This window comes from Ambystoma mexicanum, chromosome 9 (assembly GCF_040938575.1).
Source record: "Ambystoma mexicanum isolate Mex_15411 chromosome 9, UKY_AmexF1_1, whole genome shotgun sequence".
Taxonomy (NCBI): domain Eukaryota; kingdom Metazoa; phylum Chordata; class Amphibia; order Caudata; family Ambystomatidae; genus Ambystoma; species Ambystoma mexicanum.
The window spans coordinates 275078479-275102564 of NC_090931.1; the positions used below are offsets into that span (position 1 = coordinate 275078479).

General features: G+C 48.0%; 1 protein-coding gene across 9 annotated transcripts in view; it reads left to right on the forward strand.

Annotated features, from left to right (window-relative positions):
- NF1 (neurofibromin 1) overlaps positions 1 to 24086 on the forward strand; it is a 3279657-nt gene that overhangs the window by 1841362 nt on the left and 1414209 nt on the right. For all 9 annotated transcript variants that reach the window (XM_069614617.1, XM_069614618.1, XM_069614621.1 and 6 more), the window contains 2 exons: positions 13517 to 13675; positions 14875 to 14972. In XM_069614617.1, the coding sequence (XP_069470718.1) occupies positions 13517 to 13675; positions 14875 to 14972 (257 nt within the window). The remainder of the gene's footprint in view (positions 1 to 13516; positions 13676 to 14874; positions 14973 to 24086) is intronic.

The following is a 24086-nucleotide window of genomic DNA, read 5'->3' on the forward strand; positions in this document are numbered from 1 at the left end:
CTGGCTGGAACTGAAGGCCTAGCACTTCATGGCATTGAGGGCAAGGTTGTCCTCATCCAGACAGACAACTCCACCAGCATGTACTAGGTCAACAAGCAGGGGGGGTCCCAAATCCTCTCTACTGTGCAGACTAGCCGTCAGCATGTGGGAATGGGCCCTGGAGAATATCTACCTCACAGCCGGCCACCTTCCGGGGGAGTCCAACTTGGAGGCGGACAGGCTCAGCAGGCTGGAAGCGGACAATTTTGAGTGGCAATTGAACGACCAGGTGCTGCAGGATATCTTCAGCAGATGGGGACATCCACAGGTGGATCTTTTTGCCTGATGGTACAACAAGAAATGCCAGTAGTTTGCGTCCTGACAGAGGCTGGGCCCCGGGTCCTTGGGCGACGCATTTCAGATTCAGTGGAACAGCATGAAAGCATATGCCTCTCTCCCCCCCCCCCCCCACCCCCCAACACCACTGGCGTTAGGGAGAATTCTCTTATAAGGCTAATTTCCCAAACCTAGTGAGTCCCCCAGCAGCTTTGCTGGATTTTTGGGGTTTGTTTTTTTCTCCTGCTAAGAGTGAGACTCTTTTTCTCCCACTCTTAGGCATGATTTGAGGTATGTCCTTGACTTTTTGTGTGCTTATGGGCTATGGGGTCTTTTACTCCATAGGGTATCATCTGTTTTAGTGTATGTGTTACACAGCACCGTGCAGTAACACAGAGGTGTCACAGTGACCCCCAAACATAGACTCCATACCCTGGGACTGACTGTGTCCCAGGGCATGTAAAGTCACCATTGACTTTACTAGTCCAAAATTGTGAACAGAACCAGTACAAACCATCATATTGTGGAAGTACTGGACGGGGTTAATTCGATTCCCCCTGGGTCTATTTCCAAGGGGGCACTGTCCAGTCCCCCCTTGTCAAGTTTCTGGCTGGTGGCAGTGGTTACCACGCAAAATATTCCACCAGAATATTTTCTACAGGATTTTCCCATTGATTATAAACGCACCACTTTTTGGTGCAATGTTAAAGATACCGCCGGTTTTTCTAAAATGGCGTTCGTGTCTGTCTCTAACTCCAACCAAGGTCGGGCCCTTTGTTCCACTTTTTGATGGGCTTCTCCACAGAAGCCCTCCAACTGGTGCCACTGTCTGGGTTCCACAGGATGTGTGGGTGGGGGAATGGGCACTCTGGACTGCGTTGTTTTAGCAACTCAAGCCGCACTCTGTTCTGATTGGCCCAGTGGTGAGCCGCCCCGCTCACCACTTAGCATGTATGAGTGACAGCTAGGCTGTTGAATGGGGGTTTTTCTGCATAAAAGCAGGGCTTTTGGGACTGGAACTTCAGAAGTCGCCACCGGACCTATGAAATCAAAAGAGGGGAATAGCTGAGCCATCTGCAACGACGACACCGCCGGTGGAGACCTGCAACGACCTTGCCACTTTCCCGACGACAAGAGAAGATCTTCTGCTGAAAGAGTCTTCTTCCTCTGAGCTGGTGGGATCAACCAGTTCGCCATTTCGCCTTCCAGGACGTCTCTTGGTCGAATCGCCCGTGCCAAGCACCTCGGCGGCCGGATAGCCAAGCTTCACCACTGTGACTGCGAATAAAAGGTACACACCTTTTAACCGACGAACTCCGCGGCTGGTCTCTTCCCTGGGCAGTGCAACGACTCCACGTTTCCTCCTCGACGAGATCTTCTCTTCCCCTGGTTGAAACCACGAACTGCACCCGCTGCCAGGAACAACTGCCTCGGCTGGAGCTTCCTCAACTTTAAAGGTTGTGTTCCACCTGGCCTCCCTTTCTACGGTTTGCTAAAGGTGACCCTTAAATCCTTGGCTTTCCAACTGGGTTGGCCCCCAGACCTTCTAACTTTACCTTCTGAATCAACCCAACCTCCTTTGAACATTTTTACGAAGACTTGAATGCATTTCTAAACTGTGTGATCTTGGGCACATTTCACCTTGCTCCATTTAATGTGAGCCTGCCCTATGAACTTTGGCTCTACAGTAGACTCTGCCTTCACTTTCGAAGGGATTGGGTCCTCCGACATATTTTATATCTACGACGGGTAATGTCCACAGCTGTGCTGCTTCGGATAATCTTCGGATAATCTTCGGCGTCTGCGTCGATGCGCCGTCCCCGAGGACCTCCTCCGACGGCCAACGTCACCCGATGTGATAAGTAGGACGCACGACGCTCATAGCCTCAGTGTCATGATGCCTACCCCCGGAGCACCAGGCCAGGCCCAGGCCCACCAGGCTCATAAAGGGAAGTGTTTGGTGCACTTACCTGAAGCAGACCATGCTGCACACTCACCTGATGCAGACCATGCTGCATGAAGAACCAAGCCAAATGAGGCTTAGGAGGGACTATTTTTCTGAAGGAACTATTTTGTTACTTGGGTGGGGCTGTGGAAGAATACTCACCTGGAACTTCTTCCAAGGCTATTTAAGCCACACCCGGACAGCCACACGTGCTTCGCGTTGTTCTGCATCCCAGCAGCTGAACGCTCACCGTGTCTGCTCCTGCACCTGGACTCCAGCCACGCCCGCCTCGAACCTGGAACACCTGTAAGGGAATAAGAGAAGAGAAAGGTGAAAACCAAGAACTATTTCAACCTTCTTACCTGCAACCGGAATCTTCACGCCAGCATTCCTGAAGGAAGACTTCCATTTAAAAGCACTGCGTTGCTCGCTGCAGCGCCGCGCTTCACTCACCTGTTCCCGAGACACCGCCCGGCTCCATCGCGGCTCTCAGTGCCGGTCGCCACATCTCTGCACCGCACCTAAGGGAGAGAAGAAGAGACAAAAGGTGAGCAAGGGAACACAAGACGAAAGCCGGATTTTCAGCCATATTACTTACCGGCTATTCTTGGTGAGCCATTCCACATCTCGGGTCGGCGCCTCATCTCTGGCAGCTACCGCACCCCGGCCCCTATGGGGAAAGGACAAAAGACATTACTGGGGAATTATAAAGACATTTAGAGGGGTCGCCCTCATCCCTGACTCACCTGATTTTACCCCGGCAATTTAACCCCTCAACGCATCGCCTTTGTTCTGCACCTGAAATAAAGGACAGAAAAAGACAACATAAAAGGAGGCTCACACTTGAACTTTTGCATCTTCATACTTACGGCGTATCGCTCAGTAAAGTCAAGTGGATTTGCCAGCGCCATTCTGAAAACCAGTGAAGTAACTGGACGAACGCGCGCCCCTGCACCAGAAGCAGGATGGAGAGTTCATCCTTCCAAACCATAAGGTGAGCTTAAACCGGGGGTTTTGGAGGAAGTCAGAGGAGAATGAAGGGGAAAGGGGAGAGCAAGCACATTATTCAGCAGACAGTTAATCCCCTTTCTCATCTGTAGAATGATATTCCTACGGGCCAGACAAGCAAGATTTGGGGGTCCTGTTCAATCGGTGGTCCGAATTCAGCGCATCACGCTTGAAGAGGCCACAGCAACCCAGACCAGACCAGCGCCACCGTGGGAGCCAGGTGAGCGTTACACTCAGTTCCGTTTTTTCCGTGAACGTGTTAGCTTCGTGAATCTCGGTACGCCTCGACTCTTGGGAGTTTGCTGTTTTCTTCTCGGTTCGTTGAACCTGTTCGTTTTTTTGTAAAGACCTGTTCGTGACGATGTCTACTTCGTCTTCTACCCCGCGTCCGGGCTTCAAGAAATGTGGGGACTGTGGGTCCAAGATGTCGGTCATGGACTCGCACGACACCTGCCTCTGGTGCCTCGGGGAGGCCCACGATACGGACGACTGTGTCAACTGCCAGTCGCTCAATGGCCAAGGCCTGGTGCGAACGCAAGAAGAAGCTGTCGGTAGGTCGGGTGTCTAAGCCCCGGAAGTCTAGTTCTACGGGGCTTTCGACGGATGACTCGAGAGGCGACTCTCCGCTTCGTGGGAAGTCCAGTGGGTCTCCTTCCAAGAGTCACTCTTGCCACTCCTCTGCCTCTTCGAGGCATTCCCGGAAGCGCTGGCATCGGTCGCCTTCCCCGTCCTCTTCCGAGGACTCCGCCTGTCGGCGGGTCGCTTATCCCACCATGCAAGCAACATCGGAGGAATGGGCTTCCTTCGGGAAGCAGATGCTAGCGATTCTTGAATCGCAGGGCATCGGTCCGTCCGCGCCGCCGAGTGGGGTCGGTCGGCACCGGTCGAGAGACACCGCTCGTATGTCTTCGGGCTCGGGTGGTCTGCACGGCTCGCGGGAGAGGTCCCGCTCGGACAAGGGTAGCAGTTCTCGCCATGCCCGTTCCAGGTCCCGGACGTAGACGCGCTCGAGACCGTGTGATCCTGTGTCGTCTTCGAAGAAGACGTCGACGCCTGTGGTGCCGAGGTCGTCGACGATTTCTCTCGAGGCTCCGCCTCCGAGGGGGTCGTCGACGCTGTCGGCACCTAGGTCGTCGAGAGACACGCTCGGAGCTCAGGCTTCGAGGCCTGTGTCAACACCGTCGATGCTGGTGGCGCTGCAGCTGACGTCGATGCCGATTCGCTTGACGTCGACTCAGTTTCTGTCAACGCCGGCGCCGACTCGTTCGGCGCCCTCAACACCTTTCGAGGCGGTGGTGTCGGAGGGCCCCGTGGCATGGGGTTAGCCCCTAGAAAGGCTCTGGCTAAGGTCAGGCACAGCTTTGGTCCCCAGATGTCTTCCTCTCATCGTCTGGAGTACATTTCAGAGGGTGATGAAGGCTCTGATGAAGGCTTGGTTCCGGTTACCCTACCAGATAAGCTCATCTCGGGCCATAGCCAGTTTGATGACCTGAGGCAGTCACTGCATGATGCCAGTGGACTGGACACCTCTCCGGAGGTGGAGTTTTGTAGGCCGGAGTCTGGCACTCATGCCGATTCTTCATATCGGCGCCTTGTGTCTCGGGTCACCGAGTACTTGGGTTGGTCGACTCCCCCAGGGGAGTTCGTTCAGGATGATCTCACGGACATCCTTGATCTTGGTCCCCCCACTGACCCGGTATTGCTGTTTCATATGGCTCTGCAGAGAAGAGTGGCGGCGGCTTGGGCTGCTCAGGAGAGTCTCCCGGCAGTGGGCAAGTCTTTGTCGCTAAAATACCATCCTGCCAGTAGCGACCCCTGCCACTTGTCCAGGCGCCCCACTCCGGAGAGTTTGGTGGTGCAGGCGGCTAAGGCCCCGGCAAAGCAGGCGTCGTATCCTACCATCCCTCCGGATAGGGACGACAAACGTTTTGACGGCTGGGCGAAGAAAGTGTTCATCAGGAGGTATGGTGCTTCAGGCGGCCAACTCCATATGTGCCTTGTCTCGTTTCACACACACTCTGTGGAACTGTGTTGCATTAGCGGCTGAACATGTTCCTGAAGGGGACGAACGGGATGGTTTCCATGCTATGGTTCAGGATGGCAAGGATGCCATGTGTGAGGCCGTTCAGTTGGGTTTGGACATGGCAGATTGTGTCAGCCGGTCCATTGCGGTGAGCACCGTAATACGCAGGTTTGCGTGGTTGCGTAAGTCTGGCTTCGCTCCTGATGTGCAGTCCCGGCTCCTCAACATGCCCTTTGACGGTGAACATCTTTTTGGCAGCAAGGCTGACGAGAGCCTTGAGAGGTTGCAGACCTCCAAAGCTGCAGCGAAGTCGTTGGGCGCTGCAGTTCGACAACCTCCGCCTTTTCGTCCTAGGAGACAGCAATGGAGGGGGAGGTTCCTTTTGCTATTACTCGTCCTTCAGTAAAGCGAGAGGAGCTAGCAGTCAAAGAGGCCACCGTAAGAGTGCCAGAGGTGGAAACAGGGGTACTCGAGGTGCCAAGGCCGCTCGGGCAGTTGCCTCTTTGCCCTCAGGCAACGCCGCAGCCGCTACCACTCAGTCATGAGGCCAGATCCCATGGTTCGCCGGTTGGGGGAAGGCTGGCGCAGCATCTTGTAGAGTGGCGAGCCATTACTTCAGATGTGTGGGTTCTGGAGATCATAACCCACGCCTACTGTCTTCCTTTTCGGCAGAGGCCTCACGACAATCCACCTGGTAACCACTCTTTGAAGAGTCCGGATCCGCTCCTTGCACAGGAAATTCAAGCCTGCTGGAGAAAGGCGCCATGGAACTGGTGCCTGTAGCGGAGAGGAACAAGGGATGGAATTCCCCTATTTTTTGATTTCGAAGAAAGTCGGGGGATTGAGACCCATCATGGACTTGCGCGGTTTGAACAAACTCCTCAGGAAGGACAAGTTGAAGATGGTTACTCTCAAGTCCTCCAGGCCCCTCAACTTCAGGACTGGTTGGTGTCTCTCAACCTCAAGGACGCTTACTTCCATGTGCCGATCCATCCCAAGCACAAGAAGTACCTGAGGTTTGCGGTTGGCGACTCGCACTTTCAGTTTCGGGTCCTGCCGTTCGGATTGACCTCCGCCCCGAGGGTTTTCACCAAGCTCATGGTGGTGGTGGCAGCGCATCTCAGGAAAGGGGGGATTCACGTCTACCCCTACCTGGACGATTGGTTGATCAGGGGGAGCTCTCCCGAGCAAGTCCTGGATCATCTGTCCGTCACCTGCCACTCCCTTCACAAGCTGGGCTTCTCCCTCAATTTAAAGAAGTCCCATTTGACACCAACACAGCGGCTCCAGTACATCGGAGCAGTGCTCGACACATCCCTGGGGCAGTGTTTCCCTCCCCAGGTGAGGGCTCTTCACATTCAGCAGATGGTGCACAAGTTTCAACTTGCCCAGTATCTCCCAGCGTACGACTTCTTGAGACTGCTCGGCCTCATGGCATCCTGCATTCTTCTGGTGCCAGAGGCTCGTCTGCGGATGAGATCTTTGCAGTGGGCTCTCAAGCTCCAGTGGTCTCAGTCCTCCGGCAGGCTGTCGGACCCTGTTCAGGTGCCGCCCTCGGTCGCCCAGGACCTTCTGTGGTGGGCCGTCGAAGGCAATCTGATGAAGGGGGCCCCATTTTGGCTGCCCTGGCCGAAGGCGATGATCATGACGGATGCATCCCTCACAGGATGGGGAGCTCATGCCAACGGGCTTGCCCTGAAGGCTTTTCTGCCGACTATGCGAGGAAAGAGTGTCCTGATTCTAACGGACAACACGGTGGCCATGCACTATCTCAAAAAAAAAAGGGGGGGGGGGCAGGGTCACTTCCTCTGTGCAGGGAGGCGATGCAGCTCGAGTTCTGGGCCATCCAGCAGGAAGTTTCGATCTCGGCTGTTCATCTGTTCGGAGACGACAACGAGACGGCGGACGCTCTGAGCAGGCAGAGCACGATCTCACGAGTGGGAGCTGGCTCAGGAGATTCTCCTGGAGATCTTTGCCCTTTGGGGGACCCCTCAAGTGGATCTCTTCGCCTCCAGTGTCAACCGGAAGTGCAAAAGGTTCTGCTCGCGGGAATTTCCTCCAAAAGGAGCCTTAGGACATGCGTTTGTGATGGAGTGGTCATTCCCACTGCTGTACGCGTTTCCTCCAGTCCCCGTCATCCCACAAGTACTGCAGAGGTTACAGAGGTTCGGTTCCCGGATGATCCTCATTGCTCCGGCGTCGGCCCGGAGGACGTGGTACCTTCTCGACTTGTCCATCTGCCTTCCACGTCGTCTTCCCTACAGAGACGATCTGCTCTCACGGGAGCGGGGTCAGGTTCTCCATCCAGAGGTCAGATCCCTCAACCTTCACGCTTGGCTTCTGAAAGGTTGAGGTATAAGGATTGGGACCTCCCTGAAGACGTGATGGAGGTGTTGCTCTCGGCCAGGCGGCCGGCAACAAAGTCTCGGTACCGTTGCCGTTGCAGAAAGTTCTGCGACTGGTGCAGGGTTAAGAATGTGGATGCTTTTGAATGTGACATTCCCATGGTTCTGTCTTTTTTGCTTTCCTTGGCCCACAGGGGCTTGCAAGTGGGGACCATTAAAGTTTACCTGGCGGCGCTGTCCATATTTAAGCGCTCGTCTGAAGAATGTTCCTTTTTTAAGATTCCTTTAATTTCTCAGTTTTTGAAAGGGCTCACTAATGTGTTCCCTCCGTCACCTTTTCTGGTGCCCGGTTGGGATTTGAACCTTGTTCTTAAGTTTCTTATGGGTGCTCCGTTTGAGCCTTTGCATTCTTGCCCTTTGAGACTGTTAACTCTGAAAACTGTGTTTTTGGTTGCGGTTACTTCCGCTCGCAGAGTGAGTGAGTTACAGGCACTTTCAGTTAAGCCACCCTTCACTGTGTGTGGTTTTGGCATTTCATTTGAGCCAGAAGGTTGTTCTTCCGGCGTTCTATCCTCCTCCACATCCTGGTAAGGAAGAGGAGAGGCTCCATAGGCTTTATCCTAGGAGAGCGTTGAGCTTTTATATTTCGCGCATGTCCCGGGTCAAAGTGGACGATCAACTTTTCATTGGTTACGCTGGAAAGCATTTGGGACAAGCTGTGAAGAAACAGACTTTGTCTCGTTGGATTATTTTAGCTATCTCCGAGTGTTACTGCTTGGCGGGTAAGAACCCTCCGGCTGGCTTGCGGGCCCATTCTAACAGGGGAGTGGCTGCGTCTACTGCCCTGCAGAGGGGTGTTCCTATTCGTCACATCTGTGATGCAGCACCTGGGCTTCAGTACATACTTTTGTACGTCACTACTCCCTCGATTCCATCAGAGGGCAGGATCTGGCCTTTGGCAAGCCAGTCTTTTATTCCGCAATTTGATTGGGCATGCTAAATTTGTGTTCTAAATTCTTTTCCCACCTCCTTGCTTGGTACTGCTTTGGGAGTCTGTCCTAGATATGGAATACGTCGGAGGACCCATTCCCCTCGAAGAACAAGTTACTTTCTTACCTGGTAACGTTCTTTCGATGGGATGGTCCGACGACGTATTCCATATCGCTCCCTCCCTAACTTCCCCGCTCCATAATTTCTTTTGCGATTGCAGCTTGCGTTCCGCAAGGCCTTGTGTGTCTGACTGGCAGGAAACTGGTGGCACACGTTCTGGGGGAAAAAACCTACAACTGAGGCTATGGGCGTCGTGCTTCCTACTTATCACAACGGGTGACGTCGGCCGTCAGAGGAGGTCCTCGGGGACGGTGCATCGACGTCATCGACGCAGGGCGCAGACGCCGAAGATTTTCCGAAGCAGCACAGCTGTGGACATTACCTGTCATAGATATGGAATACGTCGTCGGACCATCCCATCGAAAGAACGTTACCAGGTAAGAAAGTAACTTGTTCAACTTGTTTTGGTCTTAGAAAAGTGTTGGGAACTGTTTTATTTTCATGACCTGCCTTTTTCTCTCCCTTTAACTTAATTTTTGGAGTGCCATCTAAGTTACGCGCTCTCATCTTTTTTTGACAAATAGTGGTGTTTTGGCTTAGACTTGTCTAATAATTCTTAAGGGAGGTGTGTATACTTTTCTGACTGTGTTCGAACTTGCTTTGATTTATAGTGCTAGTGTATTTTCTTAAGTGTGTGTTAAATAAATAATTATATACTTTTGATACCAAGCTATGGTCAGTGTTTGCTTGCTCTACTGTGTTTTTAGCCCTATTGTGTATCCTCTGTATACCGCCCTACTCTTCTTGAGAGAAGTCTGACTGCTCAGCCCCAGCTACCAGGTAAATCTGGGTGGTACAGACTGCTACCAATTGGGTTTACTGCTTATTCCTGTAGTCTTAATCTTCTTGCAGAGGTCCCTAAGGGAACTGCACCGGATTCTGCCTAACAACTGGTCCACAGGGTGATCTGTAAAATAAATTAATCTTGTCACTTCAGCATAATTCTGATAGCTCGAACTTGGCTGGCGAGACCATGGTTCTCAGAGCTCCTCAGCCTCTCGGACAGGACACCGATTCACCTTCCGACGGGCCCAGAACATCTTGTGGTGCAACAGGGAGGCAGGGTCATCCACCCCGTGCCACAGAAACTAGCCCTCGCAGCATGGTTCCTGAGCAGGTCACTCTAAGGCACCTCCGCCTCTCACAGGCTAACCCAGAGATCATGCACGGTGCCAGGAGCAGGACTACCAGGAGCCAGTACAAGAGTAAATGGACTAGGTTCTGTCACTGGGCAGACTCTAAGGAGATTGACCCCCTTACGTGCAAGTTGGACGATGTGCTCTCCTTCTCGGCTCACCTTGCACCCTCAGGTATGCAGGTGGACACATGCTGCACGTATTTGGCAGCCATAGGGCCCTACTGAAACTCAAGAGGAGGAGGTCTTCTCCTCTTCCAACCCAATAGTCAAGAGGCATTTGACGGGCCTCTCCAAACTTTACTCGCCCATCAAAAAACCACACCCCTGCGGACACACCCAGTGTTCCTACCAAAGGTAATCTCCGCTTTCCATCTAAACGAGGAAATTGTCCTACCTACGCTCTTTGAAGTGGCTCAGAGGGTCCTGCACTGTCTGGATGTCAGACATGCTCTGAAATTCTACTTGGACAGGGCCAAGGGGTTTCGCAAGTGGGACGCCCAGTTTGTCACCTTTGGTGGGTCAAGACCCGGGCATCGGGCATCCAAGGCCTCTGTAGCAAGGTGGATGGTCTCGGACATCAAGGAGGCCTATGAGGGGCAGCACAAGCCACTTCCAGCTAACATGCACATCCAGGCGGTCAGAGCCAAGGCCACGGCCATTGCATTCCAACGGCAGGTCCCATGGCAGGTCATAAGGAGGGCAGCCACCTGGGCCACCCCTTCGGCTTTTTGCAAGCATTACTGTTTGGATGCTGGCTCTTGATCAGACGCGGCTTTCCGACAGGCGGTTCTAAAAAACCTTTTTGCTTAAGAAGGGTTTCCTCTCCACCCTAGGGCTACATTGAGTTTTAATCGCCCATGCAGTATGGAGGAAAGGGGACGGGACCTAAGAGTAATTATACGTTTCTCACCATAGTGACTAGTCCTTTTTCCTCCATACGTTCTACCATCCTCCCCCCTAATAAAAATGGTGTCATTAGGCAATGTTAATATATTGCTGATGTGTCTTTGGGGACTGAGGTGTGGCGGCGTCAGGGCAGCGCATGCTCCCAGGGCCGCTCCTCTGCGCACCTCTAAATTAAAAGGAGAAGGAGGTTTTTCTGGTGAAAAAGGTTCCGTCTCCCATCCCTAGGAAGGGACGTCCATGCAATATGGACGAAAGGGGACTAAGGACTCACTACGATGAGTCTTATATTTTCCACCCCTGCGAAGAAGGCATCGACCTTTGCCAGAATATGACAGTGGATACCCTTAAGAAGGATGCACAGCAGTAATTCGTTACATTGTCAGGATTCTTGTCAATGTAAGGGCACCTGCAAAAACCTTAACATTTGACCACAGGGTTCCCTGAGGATAATTATCTCGAATAACCCACCAACACAGGGCCCATGGTTGGGTACTCATGTTGGCAGCTCCAGAAAACACAACTCAGCAACAGGAAAGCAACCCAGTGAATAAAAGTCTTATGCTTGAACATTGCACCAGCAAGGACCCATACAAACCCTAAAGAAGGACAATCGGCCTTCACAGGAGTGGCACTCACCAGCCAGAAGTGAGAAACAGTGATGGAGACTCCAGTAAAATGGAGAAACCTGACCAAGGAGATTCAGACCGCTCAAAGGACAAGACCGAGCAGCCAGCAAACAGAAAATGGTTCCATGACATAAGCAGCAGTGGTGGCAACCCCAAGACAGCCAAAACTAACAGCAGAGGTAGCTTAATTTTGTCCATAACCCATCTAGACAACTGCAGCTTCCTAATCCAAGGCACATGACCAAGACAGTATTTCGAGAAGACTGGCAAAACGTCCCAGAAACTATCCCCGCATGTAACACCCAGCCAACTTGGAGGTTGGGGGGGACTGCCCAGTAAGAACGTCCAGCAGTCAAAAATCAATGCAAGAGCTAAGCGTATGCAAACCCAGCAAATATGGTCAAACTTGATCCCAAAATTGCAGCAGCACCATGGCAAGAAACCCTCCAGTGCAGAGTTCAGCAGGACTGTATGAAATATCCAGCAGAACAATGTGTCAGGGTTAGCGTTTACCCTAGATGTACCCATGCACTCATGGGCTTACATACGCTAGCCACCCCGTCAAGTCACATACAGGGGCACCTAAACAAGGGTCTTGGCGGCCAGCCAACTATGATGGCCCAAAAACCACCACTGACTCAGGCCCATCCAGGTAGGATATGTTTTGGCCGGTCTAGAGCCAAGGACCGGTTTAAACCAGCTAAAAACACAATAGAAGGATCAGGGCTGAGCTCAAAGTGAGCACAGGTTTGCCCATCGGCCATTGTAGGGATCCCATGTGGTTTCCCTGTCAGAATGAATGGCACAAAAACAAAATGTCCTAGATCAGGGCTTCGAAAAATACATTAGTAAACCAATGTCTGCCAAAACAAAAGGTTTCATTGGGCTATTAATGCAGTATATTGGCTTGCGACCCTGGCTAAACCAAAACTGAATTACGGTTGTCCCCAGCCCATTTGCGATCACCAATGGAGGGTGATCTAATCACCCTATAGCCAAAAATGGGGTGCTTGAAAAGCACCACTGTCATAGAACCATATGGGCTACCATAGGATGAGGCATAAAAAATATTTGGTGATGGCAGAGTTCTCTAGACATTACTGAACTCACAAAACGAAGGTCTAGAACAAAATAAGGGAGCAAACAATAAGAATACAAAGTTTAGGAGTCCCCAAAAATGGGGACAGACAACAATTGACTTCTGTCCTAACAAAGGGCGTTTGAGGGCAAGAGACCTTGTATCTGCATGGCCAACAAGCATTGAGTCATATTGGAATACATGCAAATTATATGAAATGTAAAATCTCTTTCAATGCATGTTTATCAATACCAGTGCACATGGAAGAATAGGTTTGACATGGAAGAATAGGTTTGACATGGTTAGTGGAAGACTGAAAGAATGATCATTGAGGATTGTACTCCTTTGTTTTTTAAGATGAAAGTAAACTGAGTTTTTAGGTAGTAAGTCATTCCTTTTCCAAACGGGGACATTTTTGAGGCGAGCAAAAATTTATTTTAAATCTGAAACTGATACTTTTTTGTAATCCTCATGCTACTTTGCATATAGTAACTCATGCAAATTAAGATTTATTTTTGCCTACAATTCATTTTTGGATCAGGCAAACAGAATAGTGCTCCTTTTTGTGGGACTGATTTTCTGGTACCACTGATCCAAACATTTGAGGATTTATGTGGTTGGAAGCAGGGACCCAGTTCCCTTGTGTCCGTTATTTCCTATTTTTTGTTAGGATTATTTTTACTCCTTTTTGTTGGTAGTATTTGCCAATTTACAGAAAATAATATTATTTGTGTAGTTGCATATAGTATATGCCAAGGTGAGGAGGATCTTTGTGAAATGGCATGCCCTATGTTGCAATCATGCTTAAATTGTGTGCAGTGTACGGATTATTCAAGGGATGCTGATGCTGGTTACTAGGAAATAGGAGACTGTAATAAGCTATTTTAATGAATGATGAGCGTTTGAAGTGTTGACTTTGAATGTTTTCATTACTACTGTGTTAGTGAAAACATTTGTTAATAACTGTTAGACAATCAGCTGTCAGAAAATTAAATGTTACATTGTTGCCTTTTGTTGTTTAGGTTGTTAGCCAGCGGTTTCCACAGAACAGCATTGGTGCTGTCGGAAGTGCAATGTTCCTGCGATTCATTAATCCTGCCATAGTTTCTCCATATGAGGCGGGAATTTTGGAGAAGAAGCCCTCGCCTAGAATTGAAAGAGGCTTGAAGTTAATGTCAAAGGTGATGTATTGCATTTAATGAGTTTTAATTTGATCTGTTTAGTTGCTAACATTATCTCTTGATCACAAGCATTGTGAGCGCTTCTGAACATCCATTGAATAATGAAAACAGTTATATTCTTTGTAAAATATTTTCCCTCCTTCTTTGATGCCAGAAAATAACTTGATATTTACATACAAATATAAAGGCCAGATTACAGGTGTATATGTTTAACACTGGATCTGATTTTTCTCTACTGTGAGGTCTCTGAATAAACAGTGTCTGAATGTAGTGATGTTCCCTACATTTTAAAATAAAAAAGGGTAATGGAGATATTGCTAGTCATCTCAAGCTTCTGCCAAATTTTGGATTAAAACCAAAGTTAATTATTTTGTGTTTCAAGCTATGCTATTTTTGTTGTACAGCTCTAAATGCCTTAACCGACGTATAATGCATTGGGTGCCAGGCTACAAATGTACCCCGATTTCTTTTTTTTTCTCTTGCAGATCCTTTGGTTGTATTAATTGTCGCTTTAAAAAGCAGTAACTTATCCTTCCAGGTTCTGTACAAAGTAAAGTCACAAAAAATGTGACAATCTTTTACTTTAGGCTGTCAGTGGTCACACTCCAGGTTTTAAGTGGTCACCAAAAATTAGAAGAGGCGTTCCAATGCTGGCAGAACTTCATTTTTAGAGAAATCAGAAAAGTATGTATGTAGTTATTTACTGTCCTTTGTTTTGTTACCCAGTGATTTAATCGCTGGAAATAAACATCAAGGCGGAAACAATATTTTTTTAAGCCACTATCCAACAATTTCCCCAAATATTCTAGGACTGGAGTTTGTTTATATAATTGCACCAGTCCTACAATATGTTGGGAAGGGTGTTTAGTAGCTTAAAACAAATCTTATTTAGCCCTCGATGTTTATTACCAGCGATGAAATCACAGATAACCCTTTGTTTCCTCTTCTGTATCTACCTTAGTCTTCATTGTAATGAGCTCTTATTGTTGCAAAGTATTTTCATCTGACGCTACAATTCCAAGCAAATGTGTTATGGACGGTTTAAAGCATGGCTACCACCCAAAGGCAGCTTCAAAGATGGGACTTTATATTGAATAGTGGGCTTCCAATGTCTAAATACATATTTAAATGGTTATTTAAAAGTAACTCTATCTGCTGTGGGTTTCAGCACATTCAGCTAAGCTATATGTTTTCTTTAGATACTTCAAAGTATTGCCAACCACGTTCTGTTTACAAAAGAAGAACACATGCGGCCTTTTAATGACTTTGTTCGGAACAATGTTGAAGCAGCTCGAAGGTATGCCATTAATCACATACAGTTTAACATAATTTTCTTAGTAAATGTAATATTTGTAGAATAGCTCATTTTGATAATTCTTTTTAATAGACCTATAGTCAATATTGTCTAAGCTATAAAGAAGTACCTTTGCTCAAAGAAAATAAATGTTCCTTCTTCTGATAACCCTTTTCTCAATGGTTTAGGTCGTTTTGCCTCAAAAATGTGCCCCTGAATTCTCTGAACAAACTTCCTTGAGGTGCTTTTAAATAGTTTCTAGATGGACGCTGCTATGTCTCATGTTTTCTAATATTGACAGCAATTTCAATCAAGCTTTATTTCGTGCAGTCTACCCATAAAAGCACAAGCAAGCAAAAACCTTACGAATAAAAACAAACATACCAAATGATTACCAACCTGATATGTACATAATAAAGTACAGATGATAAAATGTACTTAAAATGTGTTCTCGAATTGATAAAGGTTTGCAGCAATTTGAACAATTCATGAAACACACATTTTCTTTCTCTACTTCCATGCCTTTGAAATATAACCGTAAACTGAAAGGACAACTTCAAGGTATTCTGTTGACTTGATAAAACATAAGCAGCCATTGCAGCGCTTACCTTACATTTTATACAAGTTTGGGCGAACCGTTTTCTTATCTTGGCATACAATGGGCAAAATAATCGGAAGTGGATCTCACTTTCGGTTTATCTGAACAAAAAGGGCCAAATCTTGATCATATTTTGACCATTTACTTGTAAATTCAACCACAGGAAATATATTAAGTTGGTACTTTAAATACAAGGTCTTTCTTTGAAGGTGGGGAGATTTCTTGAAGATATTATTCTGCTGTGAATGAGATCTTGTGAACAATATAACCTTCAAATTTGATCAATAACCACTACTTTTCAATTTGGCTTTCCAGATGGAGGATTTTTAAACATTCCTTTACACACAGGTCCTTTCTGGTAACATTACTTTCTTGAAGAAAGTCGCTCCGACCGATAACTTCTAAAACGGTGTTCACGTGATTATACCACGTCCAGCTTTTCCCATTGTACATGTATAACGTCTCATATTGCTTCTGTATGGAGGCTAAGTTTCTTTGTCGATTGTATGCAAATTCAATGGAAAACGGGGTTAAAAGCAGTAACATTATTAATTGGTATACTTCCAATTTCTAAAAACAAAGGGACAGTGGAACAGCTTTGAGGTACACCAAAGATTGTTTTTACATCTTATTTCATTTTTTTATAGGTTACCAGCTGCTTGAAAACCCCATACTTGGCTGCCATAAATTGCTGCAGGGACTGATTGGGATGTATATGCCTTTACGGTTAACAAAGGCACATTGCTTCCCAATGAATTGCTTAAAGCTCCAACTGCTTCTGCTTGCCTGGTCAGAACTTGTTCACTCTTAACAAATTGGTCCGACCAGGTGACTGTTTTGGAAGCGATCCCATAAGTAGCCAAAGCTTACTTGCTTTAGTGTCACTCCTTCTAATGAGACACTTAGTTTCTCTGGACATGGGTGGTGCCAAACCATAACCACCCTCTTCTCCAAGTTGATAATTAACTTTTTTTCTTTACAATAATAAGACCTCTTGGAAATAGTATGTGGCATCCACATGGGGCAATGCACATAGTTTTCTTTTTGCAATCTGTAAGACGTCGCAATTTAAATCTTGAATCCAAACTACTAAATCATGTATATACAGCAGAAACAGCAGGGGTGTCAAAATGCCAGAAATGTCTTATTATTACTCAGAGTAGTAGTACTAGTATAACTAAAACTACTACTACTTCCCACTGTAGTATGAATAGTACTACTGTTAAAAGTGCTACTTTTTATGTTGTTAATGGTACTAAGCCTAGTTGTAATGGTATCTGTAGTATCACTACTACTACCAGTAAAAACCTAGCAGTACTACCCATATCAGTAGTAGGTTTATTAACACTACAAGCAGAAGTAATATTACTACTAACATTGTCGGAGGTAGCCCTGTTGGAAGTAGTAGTCCTACTGGTAGTACTATTACTTTGGCTTCTGCTACGAGAAGTACTAGCAATAATACTGCTACAGATAGTGCTACTTCTATTGGTAGAAATGTAGCTCTGGTGGCAGTAATATTACTGCTTCTGCTGCTGGTAGTATTAGTACTATTGATGAGTGTCCGCACTGATGGTGGTACTGGAGGTAGGGTTGTACATCCTTTTATAGACTTCTTTTTAAACTTGTTGAGATCTTTTTGTCGAAATTAATTTGACCGGTTTCTTTTTTTTATAACGGTGTGAGAGTAGATTTCCATCTTTTTTGTGAAATTCTCCATCTGTGAGTCCCCCAGCACGTTTTGCTAGACTCTGGGATTTTTTGACTGATTCTCCTGAGTGAGTGGTTACCTTTTTCCACACTCACTCACACTTTTACTCTGATCATGGGAGCCCTTTTTACCTCTTTATAGTATTTCTTTTTGCAATCATACTTTCCTCCAATTTTAAAGACATCTACAGTTTGCTAAAGCAGCACACAGTACCTTCTGTGCTGGAGTTGTTGGAAGCTCCTAGAGCTAACCTGTAATTGGTTTTACTTTACTTGGCTACCTCTTAGTTACCAAGGCAGGGGATACGTTCTCTCCTACCTGAGTTTTATTTTGCAAGATCAGCACACCTCACCTTATGTGGAGTGCTGAGGGGATCCAATGTATGCCTTTTCTCGACTCCATTAACTGTTTGGTTACTATGACAGGTCTATCTGTTCAGGGTAGGGGCAGTGTACTTTCTACATAATATTTTGTGAACTTTCATCGCAGGCTGTTTTCGCGGCTGCTGTAGGGGGGCATAAGGGTCACCATTTGCCCAAAATGGTAGCTGTACTTTAAAAAAAAAAGTGTATTTTCGTTAACATTTTTGCAATTAACTATCCAAACCCCACCCCTTTCCCTCCTTCCCCATCCCTTTTCCCCCACCCTCTCACACAACCAAGGGGTTTCCATCCCATCTTACCATAGCCCAGTAGCCACCCTCCAGTTTGTTTAAAGGAAGTCCATTATTTTATTTTCAAGTTTTGCTTGCTCCATTGAAACTTAGTCACTCTGCAAGTACACCGAAACCAGACCGCAATCCTGCCTAAAATCCGCTTAGGGCCCCTGGATTGTATACATGATACATTTCATGGCTAGAAACTTCCATACTTTCTGAATCCACTCAATGTCTGTCGGTGTATGCCCTTTCTTCAAATGTTGCTCTCTCCACCACTAGCCACGCTACCACCACGAGAACCATAAAGCTTCCTTTTGCGCCTTTGACCCAAGCTCATCTATTGGGACCCCCAGTCCCAGCTGCCATTTTTTGGGTCCCAGTCCAATTCCCATTCAGATTATCTCCTTCATTTGTCGAACGACCTCTACCCATAAGGGTCTCATCCCTGGGCACTCCCACCATATATGTATCCATGTTCACTCTACTTGACAACCCAGCCAGCAGTTAGGCAATGTATTCTGGAGCATTTTATGTAGCACATCTGGGGTATAGTGCCACTGTACCCACTACCCTTTACCAGGCCTTGCTTACCTGAATTGAGCTAGTTAGTTTGGGTACGTTCTGGCAGAGGCCCTCCCAGTGTTCTTTGGGTATTTCTTCCCCAAGAGCAGTTTCCCACCTCACCATATATCGCCTCTTGTGGTGCAACAGTTTCTCCTGCATTCATTTGTATTGTGACGCTATCAGCTTTTTATTGCCATCTTGATTTGTTATAAACTTCTAAAATGGAGTGAGGGTCCTAGCCGCTGCTTCCCTACGTGTTTTGCTGGCCAGCCAGTGCCTAAGCTGATGGTACCCATGTCTGTTCTTTTCCATTTCCCCAAAACTCAGTTTGCATTTCTCATATGTTTTTATATCGGGCCATCATACATGTCAAATACCTTTGTGCATCCAGCCCTCTTCCACTGCATGAACACACCTGGCTCCACCCCCGGCGCAAACTGAGGATTGCCAAAAAGCAGCGTAAAGGACGATGGCACGGTCGACCACCCTCCACGAGCCACCAGGAAGTCACATATGTTCCGCACCATTCAGAGTTAACGGCTGGCGCACATATTCAGTGGCCTGTTCATCCTGTCTAACCACAAGGCTCCTTGTAGCGGGATCAGCGCTACCGATTTATCAATAGGCGCCCACTGCTTGGCCTGGTCTCCAGTCGGCCATTCTCTAATGACTGTTAGGCCGCCTGATGGTACTTCTGGAAGTCCAGCACCCACAAACTGCCCCCTCTCTATTGGCTATCATCATTCTACGTCTATTCTAGGGTGTTTGCTACATCATATAAACGCCATCACTACTCTCCTAAGGGCTCTAAAGAAAGAGGTTGGAAGGGTTATGGGAAGTGCCATGAAGTAGTAAAGGACCCGGGGGAGAATCACCATCTTCACCGTAGCTATTCTCCCCGTCCAAGACATGGTCGGGGGATTCCATCGTGTCACCTCCTTTTATTGTCTTTTTGCAGCATGGCTGGGTAGTTTGCGCCATATAATTGGTCTAATGATTTAGTGATGAGTACCCCAGGTACTTCAGTCCCCCCATGCCCCATTTAAATGGTAGCTTCCCGACTATCTTGTCTCTTTTCTCCGCCTCCACCGAGAGATTAAATATTTGAGACTTCTCTATGTTCACTTTGAGCCCAGCGATCACACCAAATTCTTCCAACTCCTCCCCCAGTACATTTCGGGGCATCCTCGGTTCTGTAAGGGTCAACAACATGTCGTCTGCATATGCCATGATCTTGTGGGTTTCCCTGCCAAGCCGAACCCCTAGGAAGGGTTCTAGAAACTGAGCATAAAGGAGGTGGGATAATGAACACCCTTGTTTCATTCCCCATGCAAGGGTATGCGCTGAGACTACTGTCCATTAACTGCCAGACGTATTGAGGGGGAGCTGTAGTTAGCCCTTATGGAAAAGACCTCTACACACGGTCAAATGCCTTTTTGGCATCCAAGACTACGATGACCGCAGGAGTCTGCTTAATCCCGATTTTCTCTATAATGTAACATAATCACCTGATATCGAAGGTCTGCCTACCTGGGACAAATCCTATTTGGTCAGGGGCCACTAATTTGGGCATCAGTGGGGCTAGCCTCCCAGCTAATGTCTTGGTGTAAATTTTGGTATCTAAGTTCATGAGCGATATTGGCCTGTATGCTCCACATCTAGTTTGGTTGAGTCAGTGGTACAGGGCAATGGCCCAGGAGCAAAATGTTCTTGTAGCTGCAGTCAAGTCTTTGGTTAACGAATTTGAAAAGGTGGTTGCAGAAGTTGAAAAGACAATGTTAAGAGAGAAGGGCGGCCAACCCAACAGGTAGGTAAAGGATTTAAAACACCTTTAGCACTACTGCGAAGAAAGGGCGGCCTGGCGGAACAATGTACCTTAAAATGAAGAGGTGGCTCCTGCGGTGGCGGTTGTTCCTGGTAGTTCCTGCAGTTCGGGTGATCCACCAGAGTAAGAGAGGCTCTCGTCGTGGAGGAAGGTTTGAGTTACTGAACTACCCAGGGATGAAATTAGCCGCGGTGCTGCCCGACGAATAAAAGGTACGTTCCTTTAAATAGCGGTCCGGGTGGACTGGTGCCTGGCTATCTGGCCTCCGAGTACAGGGTACGGGAGATTCGACCAAGGCAAGTCCGGGAAGGCGATTGGCAGACTGGTTGGCCCCAGCAGCTCAAGGGAAAAAGGCTCTTGCAGGTGAAGATCTTCTCTCGTTGTGTGGAAAAAAGTGGCGAGACGCTGCAGCAGGGCTTCGCCAGTGATTCAGTCGTTGCAGATGTCTTTGGCTTCTCTCCTCTTCGGCTTCTTCCAGTGGCGACGTCTTGCTCTTCCAGTCCTCAGGACCCTGCTTTTATGCAAAAAGATCCCCATTCATACAGCCTAGCTGTCACTCACACAGTGGAGTGGTCATCTTGGCGGGAGACCCTCCAGCCTATCAGGATAGAGTGCGACATGGGTTGCTGATGCAACCCTGTCCAGGGGTCCTACTCCCCCTCCCACACAATGGACCCACCCCAGACTCAGTGGCGCCGAAAGGAGGGCTTCTCGGCAGAATCCTGCCAAAAGGACGAACGAAGGATCCCCGACCTGGGTTAGGAGTTTAGAGGACGACACGAGAAAGAAGTTATATTAAAGTTCTGGCAAATAAAACCTACCGGAGCAAAGTTAATATAAAAATGCACCGGTGGTATGTTAGAGGCGGTCAGAAAATGTGGTAGCCTCGAATAATGGGAAAATCCCATAGGGAAATACTCGCGGTCAAATATTTATGGTAGTAAACACTGCCACCAGCCAGAAACTTTTGAGAGAGGGACTGTAGGGTACCCTCTCGAAAATGAACATAGGGGAAAAACTATTAACCCCTTCCAGTACCTCTGTAGTAAGATGGGTTTTACTGGTTTAGTTCATAGGATTTGACTAGTAAAGTCAATGGGGACTTTACATGCCCTGGGAGACAGTAGTCAGTCCCAGGGTATGAAGTCTATGTTTGGGGGTCGTTACGACACCCCTGTGTCACTGCACTGAGGGTGCTGTGTAACACATGTGAATAAAGATGGTTCCTATGGGGTTGAGAAAGATCCCATAGGCATTAAACACAAAAATAGCCTAGAATACACATAGCAGAAATGCCTAAGAGTGGGGAAAAAAAGAGTCTCACTCTTAGCAGGTAAAAAGAAACCAACCCTTCAAATCCAGCAAAGCTGCTGGGGGACTCTATAGTTAAGGGAAATTAGCCATAAAATGAGAATTCTCCCTAACAATGTGCCCTCAGCGAGTCCCTAAAGGCCACCATAACCCCACATGTCTTCCCCTTTGCATTCGCATGACAAACTTGAGAAAAGTGTGGTAGCCTCCCCCTCCCACTGTGTCCTGTCCTCTTGGCCCCCTCCTCAGTCGCCAGCAATGCTGTAGTCCCCTTTCTGTCGATTTTAGGTGTTTGGGGCTGCCTGAGAGGTGTGTTTGGCCTCACCATTGGTGTTTTCCCCTTCGCACAAGGCATCAACGAGCCCGCTGTCTGCTTCCGGCCTCCTCCATGTAGCTTCCGTGCTAATCTAATCCCTTGCAGTGCTGTGCCAGTATTTTCTTTTTGCCTATATAGCCTTCACCGCTCCTACCCAGGCACTCACCTCCAACTTCACTTCCTAGGGGCCATCTGCAGCCTCCAGCCCTCTACCCAGGCGTCCCATGGGTTGTTCGGGACCTTGCTCCACGATTGTCCTGGAACCTTGTGCACAGTTTGGTCCTTCTCCTTTGCTTGGATTGCCCCCTTTGAACACGAGGGAGGGCCTCTAGCTGCCTCTCTTCATGTTTGTCCTCTGCCCGCAGCTCCTTCCCCTATTGATGCCCGTCTATGCTGATGCCTCCCCACTGGGTGGCTGAGGCAGGTGCGGCAGAGCTAACATGCTCACTCTCGACGCTCCACAGGCCTCAACTCTTCCCTCTCCGCCCCCCCCCACGGGTTCAACCTACCTGCCGGTGTGCCGACCCACCATACGGCACACCTTCAGTGTGGAGTGGAGGAACGGTTCGCCGCAGGCCACCGCCTCTGCGGCGGGCTCTGTGGAGCTTCACACCTCCGTCCTGCTGGCTTCCTTCTTGCCCGCTCTGCGCTCACCTCAGCTGCCCCTTTCCCGCAGTGTACACCGCTTCAGAGGAGTTCTCCGGCTGCATATATGTTGTGCTTCAGTGGGGCCCGGAGGGTGAGATCCACTTCACGTCCTCTCCCTATCCTCGTCCATCTTGGGAGTTCGGCTGTACTTTTTAAAGTCCTGAACAAGATGGCCTCTTCTTTCCTAGGTGGGGGAGCGTCCTCTTGTCCCTTCCCATGGAAAGCCTGCATGGACCCTTTGAGTGACTGGCAGGACAGGGAGTGGGGGAGGTCAACCAAAACTCCCATGTCCTTTGTTCTACAGTGTTTGTTTGTTTATTTATAATGCGCACCAAATCCGGAGGTAACAGGGCGCAACTATTAGAAGATGCAAAGCTTACAAGTTTCAAATAATTCATAGTATAATCACATAAATGTACAGGTAAACATTTATTACAGGCAGAAGATAGGACGAAGTGTTCAGATTATATACAATTCAAGTTTATACAGTACAGTGTGGGCAGTTGTTAGAGTAGAACTAGCCTTCAGTCAGATTGAGATGGGCGATATCTTTCTAAAGTGTAAGTACGGTTGGTCTACTCTCAGCTCGAGAGGTAGGGAGTTCCAAAGTTTATCAGCCTTCACAGGAAAACTGTTGCCACCAATCTTGGTAAGCCTAAATCTTGGTACCACGAGGCAGTTGGAATTGCTGACTCTTGTTGGCCTGCTAGAGGTTCTTAAAGTTTGTCTATTAAGTAGCTAAGGGCAACATTATTTAAGGCTTTGTGGGTCAGGGAGGCCATTTTTAACTGTATTTTATTGTATGTGGAGAACCACTTGTGTTGACGTCTAGTCGAGGCAATGTGTACGATTTTGGTCATGCCTAGTCCGGCTCTTATTATTTTGCAAAATTTGTAACCTCTGTATAGTTACTTTGTTAGCACCACTATAGAGAGCGTTGCAGTAGTCTAACCTGGAGAGGATTAATGCTCCAGCCAGGATAATGCAACTGTCATTGGAGAGAAATGGCTTACCAGCTCTGATGAGCTTACATGTGTAGGCTGTGGTAGAGGCCAGAGATTTCAGTTGTTTATCAAAGTACATAGTTGAGCCCAGGTAGAATCCAAGAGTTTTTACCTCCTTGGAGACATTGATAATGTTTCCATCAATGGTAAATGATGAGTATTTGTGACCTAGTTTATTGATGCTGGAGTGAGTACCTAGGATTATCAACTCTGTCTTGTCATCATTCAGGCATAGCCCGTGAGTGGCCATCCATGCCTGGATGATGAGATATACCCTATTCCTCAGCGCCAAGTCCTTACAGTGATCCCCAGAAAGCGGGAGGTGAATCTGTGTATCATCTGCATAGTTACTGTAGGTGATACCCAGAAGATCCAAATCATCGAACAGAGGCTTGGTAAATATATTGTATAGCGTTGGGGAAATGCAGGAACCCTGAGTTACACCACACAGGATAGGGGTGGGGTCCGCCGCTGCAGATGGG